Genomic DNA, 16,459 nt, shown 5'->3' on the forward strand with positions numbered 1-16,459 from the left:
AAAGCGCAGGCGGCCGCCATCTTGGCCGCGGGGCAGGCCGGGAGCAAAGCGCATCGCTGAGGGGAAAGGGGGGGTGGGCAGCGCAAGGCGCAGGCGCGAAGTGGAGGGAGGGCGGCGGGGCGGGGCGGCGCGTGCGCATTGCCTGGGGGGGGGGCGGGCGGCTGCGCATGCGCGGCGCAGAGGCGGCGGTGTGGGGGGGGGCGCCGCCGAGGCCGTGTGAGGGAGCCTGGCACAAAATGGCGGCGGGGGGGCGGGCGCTGCGCGCGGAGGGGGCCGGCGAGTGACCGAGGCACCAGCGCACCTCATCCGCCGCCCGGGGGGGGGGAGGGGAGGGCGAAGCGGCGAGGGCCCCGTGCGGCCGCCGAACGGAGCTCGGAACGCGGCCGCCTCTCGCTGTGGGGCCGCCTCGTTCTCCACACACCCAACACCCGCCCCCCCCCCCGCTCTGTTTCTCCTCCCCGGCGCAGCGCGACGCGGCGGAGCCGTCAGGGCGGGCGGCGGCCGCGGCCCCGCGGGGCTGTGAAGGCCGTGAGCGCCGCCGCCGTCCGCGCGGCCCCGCCTGGGAGAGCAGGGCAGGAAGATGGCGGCGGGCGGCGGAGGCGGCGGCAGGGCCTCCTCCTCGGCCGCGTCCTCCTCGGCCGGAGCGCTGGAGGCCTCGCTCGACAGGAAGCTGCAAGCGGTGACCAACACCATGGAGTCCATCCAGGGCCTCTCCTCGTGGTGTCTGGAGAACAAACGGCACCACAGCACCATCGTCTACCACTGGATGAAGTGGCTGCGGCGCTGTGAGTGCGGGCGGCGATCGGGCCGGGCCGCCCCTTTCCCTTCCCGTCCTTCTGTCAGCGTTCGGTGCGCGGCCGGCCTGGAGCCGGGCCCGGGGTTCCGTGCTGGGCTGCCCGGGTGGATGAGGGCAGCTCCCGGGAAACGGAGCGGTTCCTGTTGCTGGAGGGGCTCCTTTCCTCTCCCACGCTTTGGAAACTGAGATTGGGTTTCGTATTCTGTGCTCCAAAGGCTTTTCCAGCCGTGTTGTTGGGGTGGTCCGTGTCGGGGAGAGGTGTGCTTAGAAAGGGGCGGCTTCATGGCAGCCTTGGCTGCGTGCTGCCAAAGCTCAGGGTTGGCTCTGGGGCTCAGCGCGGCGCCCGCAGCCCAGCAGTGGAGTTGTGATGGTGGTGCTGGTGTTGAGCCAAAGCTGCCCAGCTCAACTTCATGGAGCACTCAGATCTGACGTGCTTCGAGGCGTGATTTCCCAGAGGCCTTTCAGCTCCTGGGCAGGCTTTCAGCTTAGTGTCGCCGCTCTGTGCTTTGGAATAAATAAATGGAGTTGTTGCAGCTAAGCTGTGGTGTGTTGGGCCTCTGGAATTGTGCTTTGTGCTTTGCTTGAGTTGTTGTAGCGCATCGTTTTGAGAGGTTGGAGGAAAGATGTGTTCAGTGCTGTGGAGTGGGGGATTGTGACCATCCTGTTCCACAGGAAACACAGACTGACATCAATGAGAAGGAAACGTGTTGGGTGCCAAAACTCGGATTTGGTGAATGCCAGCAACAGCACAGGAGTGGAAAAGTTGCTGTTTTCCCAAGTCTAAGCAAGGCTGAGTTATAGCTGCTGCCTGGCTGATGTGTGAAGGTTTTCTGTGTTGGAGGAGCTAAAGTAAGCTCTGTAGTAGCACGGAAATAATATTGTTGTTCTGCAGTGTTGCTCTGCTTCTTGCTGAACCTTTTGTAAAGCCGTGCTGCAGTGGCTCGGTGACCTGCGTGCATTTTGGCAGGACTTGAGTTAGTGTGGAGTGGGGGGTGAGGAGGTGCTGCGAGTGCTCTGAGGGTTGTTTTGGTGATGCCTGGTAATGAGTCAGGCGGTCTGTCAGCTGTCAGCCCCGAAAGGTACAGCTGAACAGTGCATGGGGTCCAGAAGTCACAAGGATGTTCCAGAGGATGGAGCACTTCTGCTATGGAGAGAGGCTGAGAGCTGGGGGTTTTCATCCTGGAGAAGAGAAAGCTCATTGTGGCCTTCCAGTATCTTGTAAACAGTAGGTAAACCAACTTATGTGTGTGATCTGATAGTGTAGGGCGAGGGGGAATGGCTTTAAATTAAAAAAGGAGAGACTTAGATTAGATGATAGGAAATTCTTTAGCCGGAGGCATTGCAGTGCTGGCACTGCTGCCCAGAGAAGTGTGGGTGAACATCCATGGAGGTGCCCCAGGCAGCATGGAAGTGTGGGTATACATCCATGGATGGAGCCCCGGGCAGCCTGAGCTGGTGTGGTTCCCAGCCCACAGGGGGCTGAGGTCCCTTCTGACCCAACCATGAGGTGATTCCATGTGCCACAAACTCAAATGTCTGCCAGTGGTCGCTGGAGTTTGTCTTACGTTGATCTTGATTGGAGAAAAATCACATTGGACCGACTGAAATGTTCATTTCTTGCTAATGCATTGAGTGATTAAAGAGTGATGTAAGAACCTGTTTGTTCCCAAGGAATAGCTTTGCCCAGGCTCTCGCTGGCAGTGCTATAAATTCACACAAGGCACAACGCTGTGTGTTTATCTTCTTCAGAACTCATCTCTGGAGCCCTGTGTTTGCTGTGGTCACAGCAGTTGTCTTTTTTCTCCTGGCAGAGGTGGTTCTGCTTTACTCCTCCACTCCAGGGAGCTGCCAAAGTCCCTTTCAAGCACATTCCTTGACGCTGCCCCTTCCTACTCATTCGAGTGCCTTCATTAGTCCTCTTCTTGTTCCAAGGTTCATCAGAAGTCATTGCTCTCTCTTTGGGAGCCATGGATGCTCTACTTCTGTCCTTCCAGCCCCTGTTGGCTGGGAGCTGTCAGTACCGGCCTGGAATTCTGTTTGGTTTGGTTTTCCACAAGCGATTCTGAGGTTGCCCTGGTGCATCCCCCATGTTTGTGAGGATTGCTTTGCACCTCACAGCTCTCTCCAGCAACGTGACTGAAGAGCCAAGAGCTTACTGTGCTCTCTGGAAGAATCCCAGAACCGCAGGGGTTGAAGGGGACTTCTGGAACTCTTCCACTTCCTAAGCGGGTTCCTAACAGCAGGTTGCTCAGGAAAGTGTCCAGGTGGGTCTGTGGGTCTCCAGAGAAAGAGACTCACCCACCTCTCTGGGCAGCTTGTGCCAAAGCTCTGCCACTCAAACGTGCAGCAGTTCTTTCTCACGTTCTGGTTTGTGCCCTGTGCTCCTTTCCTGTCGCTGGGCGCCACCAAACAGAGCCCATCCTCCTGACCCACCCTTCAGATACTGATCCAGTACCTCTCAGCCTTCTCTTCTCCTGGCAAACAGCCCCAGGGCTCTCAGCCTTTCCCCACTGAAAGGTGCTCCAGGCTGCCACCATCTCTGCAGTTCTCTGCATAGAATTGAGGAGCTCAGAGCTGGGCCCAGTGCTGCAGCTGAGTCCTCCCTAGAGCAGAACAGAGGGGATGAGCACCTCCCTCAGCACGCTGCCCTTTTGGAGGTGCACCCCAGGGTCCTGCTGGCCACCAGGGCACACTGCTGGATCTTGGTCAGCCCTTTGGCCACCAGGAACTCCTGAAGACAACGCAGTGGTGGGTACGGCTCCATTGGATGTTAGCTCCAAGCTGCCCCTGGTGCTGGCAGTGCAGCTGGAGGAGATGCACACACCTCTGTTGTCAGTCATCCTTTCCTGCTGTTTCCCATTTGAGCCAAGGCAGCCTGAAGCATGACAGAGGAGGAGGAGCTGCTCACCCCTCAGATGTGGCTGGGATTGCCTTGTACAAAGTGCACCTTGGGGCCAAAGGAACGTTGTTTCCTTCGCACAGCTTTCCTGCAGCTCACACTGGTTATGCAGCGTGCTGCTGGGTTGTACTTGGGATTCTGTGTGTTGTGCCACGTGGGTGGGTTTGGTTACAAAAAGCTCCATACTGATGGGATAACATGAATTGTGCTGAGGTTCAGCACAAGCAGGGGAGTTAATGATTCTAGGCGTTAGCTGCGTGTGATGTTTGTCTTAAAGCTGGTTTTGAATTTGCTGTGTTTGAAGGCTGTGTGTGGATTGAACCGTTTGAATCTTGGTGCATCTGCAGCGCCTGCTTGAGTTAGGATGTGAAGTTAGTGAGATCTGCTGGAGAGCAACGTGTGAGGAGAGAGCATCCATCGACCAGAGGCTGACGTAGCAATGGGGTGCTGCATTTTAGTTACGTCACAGGGCAAACTTTGCTTTGATGCATTGATGATCTGACAGGTGATGGAAGCCAAAGTTGCTCAGAGTTGTTTCAGAAATGGGGGGTGTGCAGCTGTGGCTGGGTTTCAGCAGGGAGGGCAGCACTGTGTGCCCCCACACTTGGTGAGAGAACATTTGTCAAAACAACCCTGCTTTGCCTCGTCAGCACTCATAAGATGAAGGCTGGAAATTGCTGTTTCTGTTAACAAATCCTTGGGCTCTCCGTGTTTGTTGCTATCAAAGTTTGTTCTGGAGCGTCGGTACTTCAGCAGCAGTCGGATCCCATACAGCAGACAGGCAGCTGTGTGCCAGTGCTCCCAGGTCGTCACGTTTTGTGCTGTTTCCTTGGGCACAGTGTTTCCCTTTTGCCAGCAGTGTGCGATTTGGGGTGAGCGGTGCACGGAGGGGCTTCACACGGCCACAGCTTTTGGTGTGTGAATGTGCTGTGTCATTCACGAGCAGAGACTGTCTGCTCCACAATAAGGCCATTGAAGTAGCTGCATTCAGTATGCTAAAAGTGAGCTGTGCCCATATTTCTGCAGGTACACTGCTTGCAGTAAACGCACTGGTGGCCATGGATACCTGTCTGTGTGTGAGATGAACACGGGAGGAGAGATGTGTTCCGTTCAGCATTCAGTTTCCAATCAAACTGTGCAAGTGTGTTGTTGTCAGCTGCCAAATACAAACGCAGCGTGTGCATGGGAGGGTTTCTCAGGTGTGATGTGAGGTTTGAGCGCAAGCTGGGGCTTCCTTTCTGGTTGGCTTGGAGCTGGAAAGGGCTGCCTGTTGCCGAGGGCCAGCAGGAGCCTGAGTTCCACAGTGAGTTTTTTGGTTGACTTGTGTTGTGGGTTCAGGTTTTTGTGTGCACACTGCAGGTAAGGGGTTGTGCTGAGAGCACCGCTTGCCTCTGCTCTGAATGCTTCCCAGCTGGAAACGTGGAGATGGGAGCAGTGGGGACACAGCCTCACTGCTGGAAGAGGCCGGAATCACCCATGAGAATGGGGTTCTGCACAGCATCAGGCTGCCTCTGCCCCAAATCGCTCGAGTCCTGAAGAGCCAGAGCAGTCAGAGAGACGTGCTGATGGCCAGCACAGCCCATAGGGTCACCAAGGAGGGTGGGAGTCTGCTCCATGCTCCCACGAGCCCCAGCAAAGCAGGATATTGTCACCGTCCCTATATTTAAATCCTAATGTGATGTAGTTAAATTAAGTGAAATTAAATTAATTAGCATGGAGATCGGCTTACTGAGCGACAAGTGCTGTTGCTGCTCCATTTAAGAGAAGATTTGATGGAGTAATTGAATTTGGGACTGGATATAAGTAAGATAAAAGAGGAGTTTGGTATGGGTGTTTCAAGTGAGAGCAGCAGTGCAGTGTGGTGTTGTCTGGGGATGCAGTGGTAGGAGGTTCAGGGACCAAAACTGGTGCCAGCACAGCAGGAACAGGGAAGGCTGTTTGGAGAAGGGACGCAGATCTGAGTCCTCTGTGCTCTGCACAAGAGCTTGTGTTAAATTGTGCTTCAGGAAGGGCTGTTTGAGCAGCTCTTTTTCGGAGAAGATGCAGCACGTTGAACTCTTGTGCTGCTGAGGATTGCTTTGAGCCAGATGCATTGAAATGATGGGGCTGGGGCCAGGAGGGAGCACTTGTATGGGGTCCCTGGTTTCCTTAGGGGACAGTGAAGTGGTGTGAAAAATGTCACTCCCTCCATGCCCTGGGTTGGGGCAACAGCAGAGGCAGTTCTAGGGGTGGAAAAGCTTCCCTGGTAAAGCCACAAGTTGTAGAGACTGTTACAGAGCTGTGAAAAAGAAGGGAGAGTGGATTTAAACACGATTATTCTTAGAAAATATGGATAAGTGAGCTCTGGAGTTGTTGTCAGAAGCCAAACGGCGCGATGCTGGGGCTTGAGAGGCCGTGCTGGACTCGCGCTCAGAGCATTGACTGCTGTTCTTCTGTAGAATGCTGAGCTGTTTGTGGGCTGTTTGACCTCACAGATGAGCCTCTGCTGCTCTGCCTGATCATAGGTTCCCTCTGTAGCACAGAGGGCACGGCAGCAGCACAGGCCCAGCAGTGCTCTGTGGTCTCTCTGAGCCCAAGCCAGAAAGGAGGCCTGGCTTTAGGAGGGAATGGCACTGAGTTACGGGGAGCTCTGTGAGTCGCCCTCGCAAGCTGCAGTTTTTATCACTGCTCTGAGCTTGCTGCTGCACACAGCATCGATGGAAATGCTGAACAAAAACCCGAAAACAGGGCCCTACCTTATGTCAGAAATGCTGCAGACATCTCTTCTCCTACCTGATAACAGACCTGAATCTTCTTTTTGTCCTCAGCTGCCTTTCCTCATCGATTGAATCTCTTTTACTTGGCCAACGACGTCATACAGAACTGCAAGAGAAAAAATGCGATTGTGTTCCGTGATACGTTTGCAGAAGTGCTTCCTGAAGCAGCTTCTTTAGTGAAGTAAGTGACAGTCTGAGGTTTAACATCTCAAAACAGTGATGTTTCTTTTCCTCCTCCACACTGCAGACATCTCAAACCCTCCAGAAACGGGAGCAGAATTTCATATTGTGTTCATTACTTCACTCTTCTTAACAACAATGTGTGGCTTGAATTTCACTCAGATGCCTTGCAGTGGGAATTAGTCTCCATCTGGGCATATAGCCACTGTCTGAAGGCTCTCTTATTGACTCAGATGTACAACTGCTTGTATTATTATTCATTTTAAATCATGAGGAGTTGCTGTCTGTGTGGCAGATAAAAGCCACTGTGCTCTTTTTTAGGGATCCGTCGGTTTCCAAATCTATAGAAAGAATCTTCAAAATCTGGGAGGACAGAAACGTGTACCCTGAGGAGACCATTTTGGCATTAAAAGAAGCTCTCAGTAAGTGATTTGCCTTTCACGTTCCTTAACTTAGGAACTTGTAGGTGAGCTCAGTGAGAAGGTTTCTGAGGTGGCTGAACAGAACGCATTTGTTGTGCACGTGTGCGCTTCCCACGTCTGTGTGGAGCAAGAAAAAAATAGTGAGAGGTTGTGAGAAGCACTGAATGTGTTTCCTGCACCTTCCTAAAGACGATTCTGAATCCTCCAATGTAAGCTGGGGTTGTTCCAGCTGACAGTAAAGTCATCACGAGTGCAAAGTGCTCTTGGGATGCTGAAATGTGTCCTGGCACAGGAGCTGAGGCTCTGTCTTTTCCTTTGAGGTGTGAGCTGAGGAACTACGGTGGCTTTGTTCCTTTCTTTCTCAGTATTAAGTTGGTTTTGCTGTTAATATTTGTTGTGTAGGAAACAGGCTGCAAGCAAAGCTGCATGTATGTCCCTGAGTACTTAATAAGAGAACCCTGCTTAAAACCTGAAATCACTCTCACTGACTGTGAGCATGTGTGGTCACCTACAGCCAGAAATGAGCCAACGCTGAGGTCCTTGACTTGAAGGAAATCAGTCTGTGTTTCTGCTTCGTTTGGTTGCCTCACTGACAGCCAGAGGAGCTTCAGGAAATCCTCATCTTTGGTTCTGCAGAGCCAGTTGTAGTCGTTGCAGCAGAGGTGCAACATCGTGGGCTCAGGGTTTGGCACGTGAAAAGGCTTCAGTTGAGCATTGCATGTCCAGAAATGAAGTTCATGCATATGTCCTGAAATCTCTCTTAGCTGCTGTAATTTTAAAGCAAACATGTTTCAGATCATTACAAATCAGGTGTTGTGGCTGTTTTTCTGACTTGCATTACATGTCTGTTGAATGCTCATTTCCTGCAAGCCTGTCTAGGGAGACAAGTGGTGTAGCTTTATTGTCAGATGCCTTGTGTTTCTCCTTCTTGTTTTGGTTATGACTGTGATTTTTGAACTGTCGTAGTGCAAGGGCAAACAGAAACTTGATTTAAAAATGGCAGACCATCCCACAAGTTGCTGTATCCCTGAGTAAACTTAGGTTCTCTTGGGCATCCAGCAGCTCATCGAAGGAATTTGGTCTAGGTATTTTAAAACAAATTTCTGTTCACTCTTCTACCATGCAACCATATGGCACCAAAACCAGATTCTTAAAGGAATCCCATAATGCCAGACTGCAAAAAATGAAATGTTTTCCAGGTACCACTTTCAAAACTCAGAAGCAGCTGAAAGAAACTCTGAACAAACAACCGAATAAGCCGTGGAAGAAATCACAAAGTAAGGAAACAATGTGAACTCTCTGAACTAATATAAAAATTGCCTTCTTGAGGAAGAAAGGCTATAGCCCAAAATGGGCAGAGTACCTGGACTAAAATACGAGCCAGCATGCACCTTCCAGGCTTGTAAAGCTCCTTACAGACTAATGTGTAACGCACCAAGGAGTTGTTGCTAGAGAACGACTTTTTAAAGGAATGAAGTATGGAGAGAGAAAAAAAGTCTTTGAGAGCAGAGGTTATGAACAGTAGAGGTGAAACCTCTTGGAAACTGGCATTAGACTATGCAGAGATGGAGAGAAGACAGACAGAACCTTGTACTTTGGCAGCAGGAAGGCATGGTGAACACTACCTGCATGCTCAGGAGCACATCTTCAACAGCAAAGTAGATGATAGGATAAAAGAAAACTGGAAGCTGGCAGTACAGATAATGAACTTTGCCTCCAACATTATCAGAATGCAGCCTAGCTGGAAATGCATTTGTAATACAGCAATCTTATTGATCTTGCTATGCACCAAAGCCTTGAATGCTCAATAAAGCAGGATGGTGGAATGTTAGGTGTCAGATGCAGCATACGTCTGCCTGTGCTGAGATCAGAAGGTTAACAAAAGAGCTTGGAAGCTTTTATTACTTGGCTAACATCACGAGCTGCTTTCCCAAACAAAAGTGCACTGTAAATTCAGCATGGATGAAGGACGTGTCATTTCACTTCTTGTCAGATGTTTCTCCTGTTTTGTCCAGAAACAAATGGATTTAGTATCTCCTGATGGTGGGATTCCATCCGTCCTCACCACTGCTGAGGGAGTGAGAGAGTGATCAGAATAGGAGCGTAGGGATTTGCTTTTAAGGTTGAGAACTTGGTTAAACTTTGTAAGTAGCAAAGAGGGACCACATCACAAGGAAATAATGAGCCGTGTGTCTGGCATTTAGGAAACACTTTTACCTTCCTTTGTAGAGAGGAATAAACTGTCATCAATAGGGCTGCCAGGTAAACCTTGTGTAGAGCAACTGCAGAGCTGAAAAGGGTGAACTTTTATAGTACACAAAAGCTGTAAAGCAGTGGTATAATTTGTTGGCCTCAATCAAAGACAGTCTAGCTAATGGAAAGCTAGAGCACTGAGGGACGTGTGTGGAGGGAGAGCTGCAATGAGTAACAACAGCCTGTGAGTTCTTCGTTATGTTAAATACTTTAATTAGGGCTGCCTTTCTTGACTTTTGCTTCGCATCAGTGTGTCATTCCTTGGTTTCTTTATACTTTCTCTTTATTCCAGCAGCATCCGCAAACCCAAAAGCTGCTCTGAAGTCCAAGATCGTTGCTGAATTCAGAGTAAGTTTGCTAGCAGAAGTGTTCTGTTGCACTAACCTCTGTCCTCAGACTGTAACTTTTGTGTAGCTTACATTCACCAGCAGCATGAGCTTGGTCAGAAGCTCCACTATTCAGTCTCCTTTCATTCCTTGGTGTATAGTGGCTGCTAGATGTCTCAGTTGCAATTTCTCTGAGAGCTGTGATCCCTTCTGTGAGCCTTTATGGACAGCGGGGCAGCTGAAAAGCATTCTGAGCTGCATGGAGACTCCCTGCAGTAGTGATTTTCCTTTGGAATAACCTGCTGCAGCAGTTCAGCTTCTCAGGAGCAGCGTGGAATCCAAATGCTGCACTTGGAAGAGTTGGCTGCACACAGTGCCACTGAGGTGCCGCTCACCAAGGCAGATCACCTTAGAGATCAGCTTAGGGTGGCTGAGGGGTTTTTGGCAACACATTTATCTTAACTGGGTGCCCAGAATGTGGGAGATAGATGACTGAAAAGCAAGCTGACTAGCAAAGGCAGTGATTTACTCAAAAATAAAAGTCCATCCCTGCTTTTAATTGTCCCAGCACTGTTTGTTGCTGAGGCGGGTCTGTGGTGGTTGCTTTGTGAAGCGGGGTTCCTCTTCTGCAGAATGTGATGGGGATGCTTTTCTTCTTGGATTTTTCAGCCACAATCTCTCATCGATGAACTGCTGTTATATAAGCGCTCAGAAGACCAGATAGAACTGAAAGAGAAGCAGCTTTCCACCATGAGAGTGGATGTATGCAGCACTGAAACACTTAAATGCTTAAAAGGTAAAGGCGGTCTAATGGATACAAACTGATATAATATACCCACAACAGTTCTGGGAATTTCTGTTGAGCCTTAAACCAGAAATTGGGTTCTGTGCAGTTAAGAAGCAGTAAACAGGTGCCTAAAATACTTCATTTGAAACTGTGTTCAGAAACCAGCTGATAGAGGCATAAACTGTGAGACTGCTGTGCACCGTTCACAGATGCCCTCACACGTCCTTAGAGCAAGCATTCTTGACCTGTTCAGTTCACCTGAAATGCTGGCTGGTGGCTGCCAGGTCACTCACGTGGTGTTCATCTCCTTCTAGACAAAACAGGCGGGAAGAAGTTCTCCAAGGAGTTTGAAGAAGCAAGCTCAAAGCTGGAAGAGTTTGTGAATGGCTTAGACAAGCAAGTGAAAAATGGCCCCTCTCTAACTGAAGCCCTGGAGAACGCTGGGATATTTTATGAAGCACAGTATAAGGAAGTCAAGGTGGTAGCAAACGTAAGTAGGAGCTTCCTTCATCTTCCTAAGGCAGAGTGATGTTCTGCTGGGCATCTTAGAGGCTGGAAAGTGCATCATCTGTTTGTGAAAAGGAGACTATAAAAATTAGTGGGTCAGAGGCTGAGTTACTTCCTTGCTGAAGTTCTGTAGCACATCTGCATTTTTAAATGTGGAGAGAATTGCAGTTTTTTCTAAGAAATCCTAAATTCTGGAAGCCATATTAGGTGTAACCAGTGCAAGAAACAGATGAGCAAACTGAGGGGATCTGTTAGAAAATGGTTTTTATGGAAGTTTGGTCCATTCTCTGCCAGTCAGACTGAAGACCCAAGGTCCGACTGCTGTGTATTCAGTGCAGGGTGCAGATAACTGAAAACTAAAATGACTTTCTAAGGCTGTTGTTCTACTCCTGTTGTGTTGAGGTGTGTTGTCGTCCTGTTAAATAAATACCAATGTCCTTTCTGTCTCAGGCTTATAAAACATTTGCTAATAGAGTGAGCAATCTGAAGAAAAAGCTGGATCAACTGAAAGCAACGCTTCCTGATCCGGAGGAGTCTCCTGTCCCTTCTCCAAGTATGGATGCCCCATCTCCAACGGGCTCTGAGTCCCCCTTCCAGGGAATGGGGGAAGAGGATAACTCTCATTCTCCAGCAGTTGGAAGCCGTAAGCCGGGATCTCCGGAGCCCGTGACAGATAATCGGGATGTGGAGGACATGGAGCTCTCTGACGTGGAGGATGACACGTCTAAAATCATCGGTATGTTCTGTGGGAGCAGCAGAGTGATTGTGTGGGAATTACATCCAGACAGAAGGCCTTTCTTGGGCCTCCTTGGGGATGTAGCATTGGTGTCAAACCCTGACTGGACTCTGGATGGAGCACTTGGGTTTCGGTCCTCACCCCAGCAGGGGAATCACGGTCTGACTGTGCCCATCCCATCTCCTAAGCTAACCACAAAAATGCCTTTGTTTAACATATCCTACTGGAACCACTTGAGTTCTCTAACTGGGGTTAAATAAGGCTCACATTGAAAATCCTGTACCTGGAGTAATCCTTCAAGGACAGAGTGATAACCCAGGTCTCGTTTCTCCCCCCCCCTCTCCTCCTACGCCCCCCAATGCAGTGGAAGAAAGGAAAGAAAAGCAAGCTGCTCCAACTTCAGCACCTGTGAAGACTGAAAATACCCCCAAAGTGGTGCCATGTACCACTGCCACAGCCACAACCTCAGTGACAGTGACAGCACCTGCCCCAACTCCTCCGGCTCCAAAACCAGTGAGCTCAGCTCCCATCTCTTCGTCACCAGCTCTTGCGTTGCCCAACCTCGCCAATGTCGACCTGGCAAAGATCAGCTCCATTCTTAGCAGTTTAACTTCTGTCATGAAAAACACAGGTGAGTGCTGAAGTGGTTCTGGCACAGGTGTTTGGCTTGGAGGTGCTGGTAATGGAGTTTCATTTTGTAATCTTTTGTTAAAGGAAAGTGGTTGTGAAATAAAGGTGAATTAGTTGTCACTTAAGGTCCTGGTTGAGTTTCTCTAACGCGACTGTTGGCTTCGTGAGCCTCTCGGTGTGCATGGCACTCTGTTGCAGTTGTGTGCATGGAAAACATGAGCCAAAAGAGCACCTGTCAACAAACCAACGTACATGAGTGGTGTGTGCTTCCATCCTAGGTGTCAGTCCTGCATCAAGACCTTCTCCAGGAACCCCAACAAGCCCCACAACTCTTACTAGCGGCCTGAAAACTCCTGCCATGGGGACTCCATCCGCTCCTTCCAATCCGTTAGCAAATATTCTCTCCAAAGTGGAAATAACTCCTGAAAGTATCCTGTCTGCTCTCTCCAAAACCCAGACTCAGACTGCACCAGCACTGCAAGGTACTGGGGTGAATTTTGAGTGAATGTCTGACTGTCCACTGGATGGCAATGTCAGTACTGACACGCGCTGCTGTGCAGTCCTACAGCAGAGATGGAGGGAGAAAAAACTCCTTTGGGATGTGTTCCACTTTTGGCAAATGTGGGTGACTTTTGTAGGTAACAAGTGTCAGCAGGGCAGTTTTATTGTCTGGATGTACATCTTTGTATTTTTGCCGTGAGCTAAGGGCGTTCATCCAGTGCACTTTATGGAGGAATGCTGAATGTGACAGGAGACCAAGTGAGGTCTCTGTAGTTTCTCTGTGCTTTTGAGAGAGCTTTTTTTAAAATTAGAGCAGAAAAACTTCTGAAAAGTGCTATTGCTGCCTCTGCAACAGTGGTCAGTCCTGCAGCATGTGTGCCTCTGAGCCACAAAGCCAGGGCGAGTTACTGCCTGACTCAGTTGTGCATTCTAATGCATAGGTTAATTTAAACCTCTAGCAAAAGTTTGTGCCTCTGTGGGTACCAACATTAATACCAAAGCAAGAAAATCCAGTCGTTTTCCTGGCTAAAACATGAAGTAGTTTTAAGGAACATCTGTAGTGAAAACACAGAAATCTTTCCCTTGACAGGAGTTGAAGTTATCTTGCCTCTCACCTGAATACCTGAACGCAGCATTCTCTTTTCCAGGTTTGTCGTCTTTACTTCAAAGTGTTGCTGGAAATACCATTCAGTCCAGTGAAACTGCCTCACAGAGCACTTCAGCATCGCCAGCCAACACAACCGTTCCTTGCTTGAAGGGAAGAAATATTCCTTCCAACGCTCAGTCATTCATATCCAAAAATTTTGGTTACTCTCCAAATTCATCAGCTGCTGAGGTTTCCTCAACTTCAGTTAATAAGGCTCCTGTTGGACACACCGCAGGGCTTTCAAGTTCTGGTTTTAAGCCACCCACCAATTCCCTGGGATTTTCCAGTTCCCATCCTCCCAGCCCTTCTTCCCTCTTAACAACAGACACTTCGATGAGTCAACCCTCTGAAATTTCAAAGGCGAAGCTGGAATCGGAGCCCCCTTCTCCGAGCCTGGAGATGAAGATTCACAATTTCTTGAAGGGAAATCCTGGCTTCAGTGGTCTAAACTTGAATATTCCGATTTTAAGCAGCTTAGGGTCCAACATCGCACCGGAAAGTCACTCCTCTGACTTTCAGCGTGGTCCTACCAGCACCTCCATGGACAACGTGGATGGAACACCAGTCCGCGACGAGCGAAGCGGGACGCCCACCCAGGATGAGATGATGGACAAGCCGACCTCCAGCAACGTCGACACTATTTCCTTGCTCTCAAAAATCATGAGCCCCGGTTCTTCTACTCCCAGCAGCACGAGGTCGCCTCTTCAGAGCAGAGATGATGGATATCCCCAAGAACTTTCCAATTCTGTGCACACCTACCGGCCCTTCAGCCTGGGCAGAGATTCTCCGGCCGGCATGTACAAGCAGTCTGCAGACAGCATGGAAATACCCTCCTCTTTAATGGACTCCTCTCAGGAGAAGTTTTATCCAGACACATCTTTTCAGGAAGATGAAGATTACCGTGACTTTGATTACTCCGGGCCACCGCCGTCTGCCATGCTAAACCTGGAGAAGAAGCCGGCCAAGTCTATTTTGAAATCAAGTAAACTATCTGAAGGTGCAGAGTATCAGCCAGTCCTGCCGAGCTATGGTCAAAGATCGCAGGATTTCAGCGTGAAGCCGTCGTTCCCTCAGTCAATGAGGTCTATTCTCGATCAGAGCGAGGGCTGCGACACGCTGTCCACATCCCCGGGGATGTACGGGAGCTACGGCCTCAGGGGAAACGACTCCACCTCGGATGGCTCCCCTTCGCCCAGCAAGAACGACGTTTTTTTCACACCAGACTCCAATCATAACAACTTGCCCAAACCCGTGGTGCACTCTGGCCTCTCGCAGAAGCAGTACCCGGACTCCCCCCACTCGATTCCCCACCGGTCGCTTTTCTCTTCTCAGAGCACTCTTCCCAGCCCCGCGGGCAGAGCGCCCGCGCCAGGTGTGGACAAGTCCCTGGGCTCTTCCATTTCTGCCACGTCCACGATCGAATTCAAGAACATGCTCAAAAATGCCTCTCGTAAACCCTCCGAGGAGAAGCATTTCAGCCAGCTTCCTAAAAGCAGTTCAAATGAAGGGGTTAGCCACAGCCAGGCTGGTGCTTCCAAAGGAGAGCAGCAGCAGCAGCAGCAGCAAGAGGAGCACTACCGCATAGAGACCAGAGTGTCGTCGTCGTGCTTGGATTTGCCTGACAGCACTGAGGAGAAAGGAGCCCCTATCGAGACGCTGGGCTACCACAATGCGTCGAGCAGGGGAATGTCCGGGGAGCCCATCCAGACGGTGGAGTCCATCCGAGTGCTGGGGAAAGGAAGCAGAGGACACGGACGAGAGGCGAGCAGGTCGGGGTGGTTTGAGATAAGCAACACGGGGAGCGCCTTTGACAATGGGCCCTCGAGCGCGCCTGAGCTGCCGGGCCTGGGCGGCTTCCAGGCGCAGTACAAGGAGCGCGTGCCGCCGTTTCAGGAGAGCGTCAACAATTTCAGAACAAACAACTTCAGCCCTGCTTTCGACCACCACATGCCGCCTCCCATTGCGCCTCCTCCCATCGAGCACGGGACTCCTTTCCCAAGGGATCCGGTCGGTCCCCCCGCCGGTCCCCCAGCCGCGCCACCCAAGGATCACGGCAGCCTCTTCCCGAGGGATCACTCGGTCCCTCCCCACATGCCGCCCGTGGATCACGCCAACCCCTTCTCGAAAGAAACCTCCTCTCCTCTCTCGCTGCCCCACGGCGTGCCCCCGCCTCCCTCCGTAGAGCACACCGGGGTCCCCTTCCCCACACCCCCGCCGCCCCCCGTCCCCGGGGAGCACGCCGGCGTCCCCTTCCCATCGCAGCCACCGCCAGCCGGGGAGCACGGCGGCGTGCCCTTCCCCGCTCCCCCCCTCGCCGTGGAGCACGGCGGCGGCGCCTTCCCCAAGGAGCACGGTACCGTTCACCAAGGGACGCTGAAAGAGCATTTCGGTGTGCACGCGGGACCCAGGGAGCCAAGCCAGCCCCAGCGGGACCACGGCGGCGCGCCCCTGGGCCGTGTCCGCGAAGGGGTGGGCATGGCCTCCCTGGGCAGGGAGCAGCTGGGGCCGACCCGCAGCGTCACCCCCATCGCTCACAGGGACGGTGCGAACCGCGGCGCCATGATGGTCAGAACCCCGCGGGCAGATTTCAGGCCCCGCGAGCCCTTCATGAACAGAGACCCCTTTCACAGCCTGAAGAGGCCGCGGCCGACTTTCGGAAGGGGTTCCCCTTTCTTTGCACCAAAACGCCCCTTCTTCCCCCCCAGGTACTGAAGCAGACGCCGATCTCTTGAGCGAAGGTATTGGGACGTTGTAGGAGCAGTGGAGTAGCGCTTTCACTTGATTTTTCTTTTATTTTTTTCTCCCCCCTCCTCGACTCCCCTCCAGCCCCCCCCAGCCCCTTCCGCCCTCCTCCCCCCCCCCCAAAAAAAAGTCCCATATAACACTTTCCTAAATTAAATGTTCTGTATTTTTCGGTTGTTTATTTCCTAAGCCGCCCCCTTGGTGCGAGACTAGAGAAAATGTTTTAACGAAAAGAAGTATTGCTGTTGTAATAAAACTTCCGGTAGTAGTTTAAAAAA

At 51.3% G+C, this 16,459-nt stretch overlaps 1 protein-coding gene across 1 annotated transcript; it reads left to right on the forward strand.

Moving 5' to 3' along the window:
• Window positions 1–574: 574 nt before the first annotated feature.
• Window positions 575–16,151, forward strand: RPRD2 (regulation of nuclear pre-mRNA domain containing 2; the record flags this gene model as incomplete). The annotated part of the gene is made up of 11 exons (XM_079550928.1): window positions 575–785; window positions 6,503–6,632; window positions 6,953–7,053; window positions 8,253–8,330; window positions 9,602–9,654; window positions 10,302–10,428; window positions 10,734–10,909; window positions 11,377–11,662; window positions 12,027–12,293; window positions 12,571–12,774; window positions 13,441–16,151. Exons 1-11 carry the CDS (start codon window positions 581–583, stop codon window positions 16,149–16,151), a joined length of 4,338 nt encoding a protein of 1,445 aa, XP_079407054.1. The 5' UTR covers window positions 575–580.
• Window positions 16,152–16,459: the final 308 nt, after the last annotated feature.

This window comes from Tetrao urogallus, assembly GCF_951394365.1.
Source record: "Tetrao urogallus genome assembly, contig: SUPER_28_unloc_1, whole genome shotgun sequence".
In the NCBI taxonomy this organism is placed as follows: Eukaryota; Metazoa; Chordata; class Aves; order Galliformes; family Phasianidae; genus Tetrao; species Tetrao urogallus.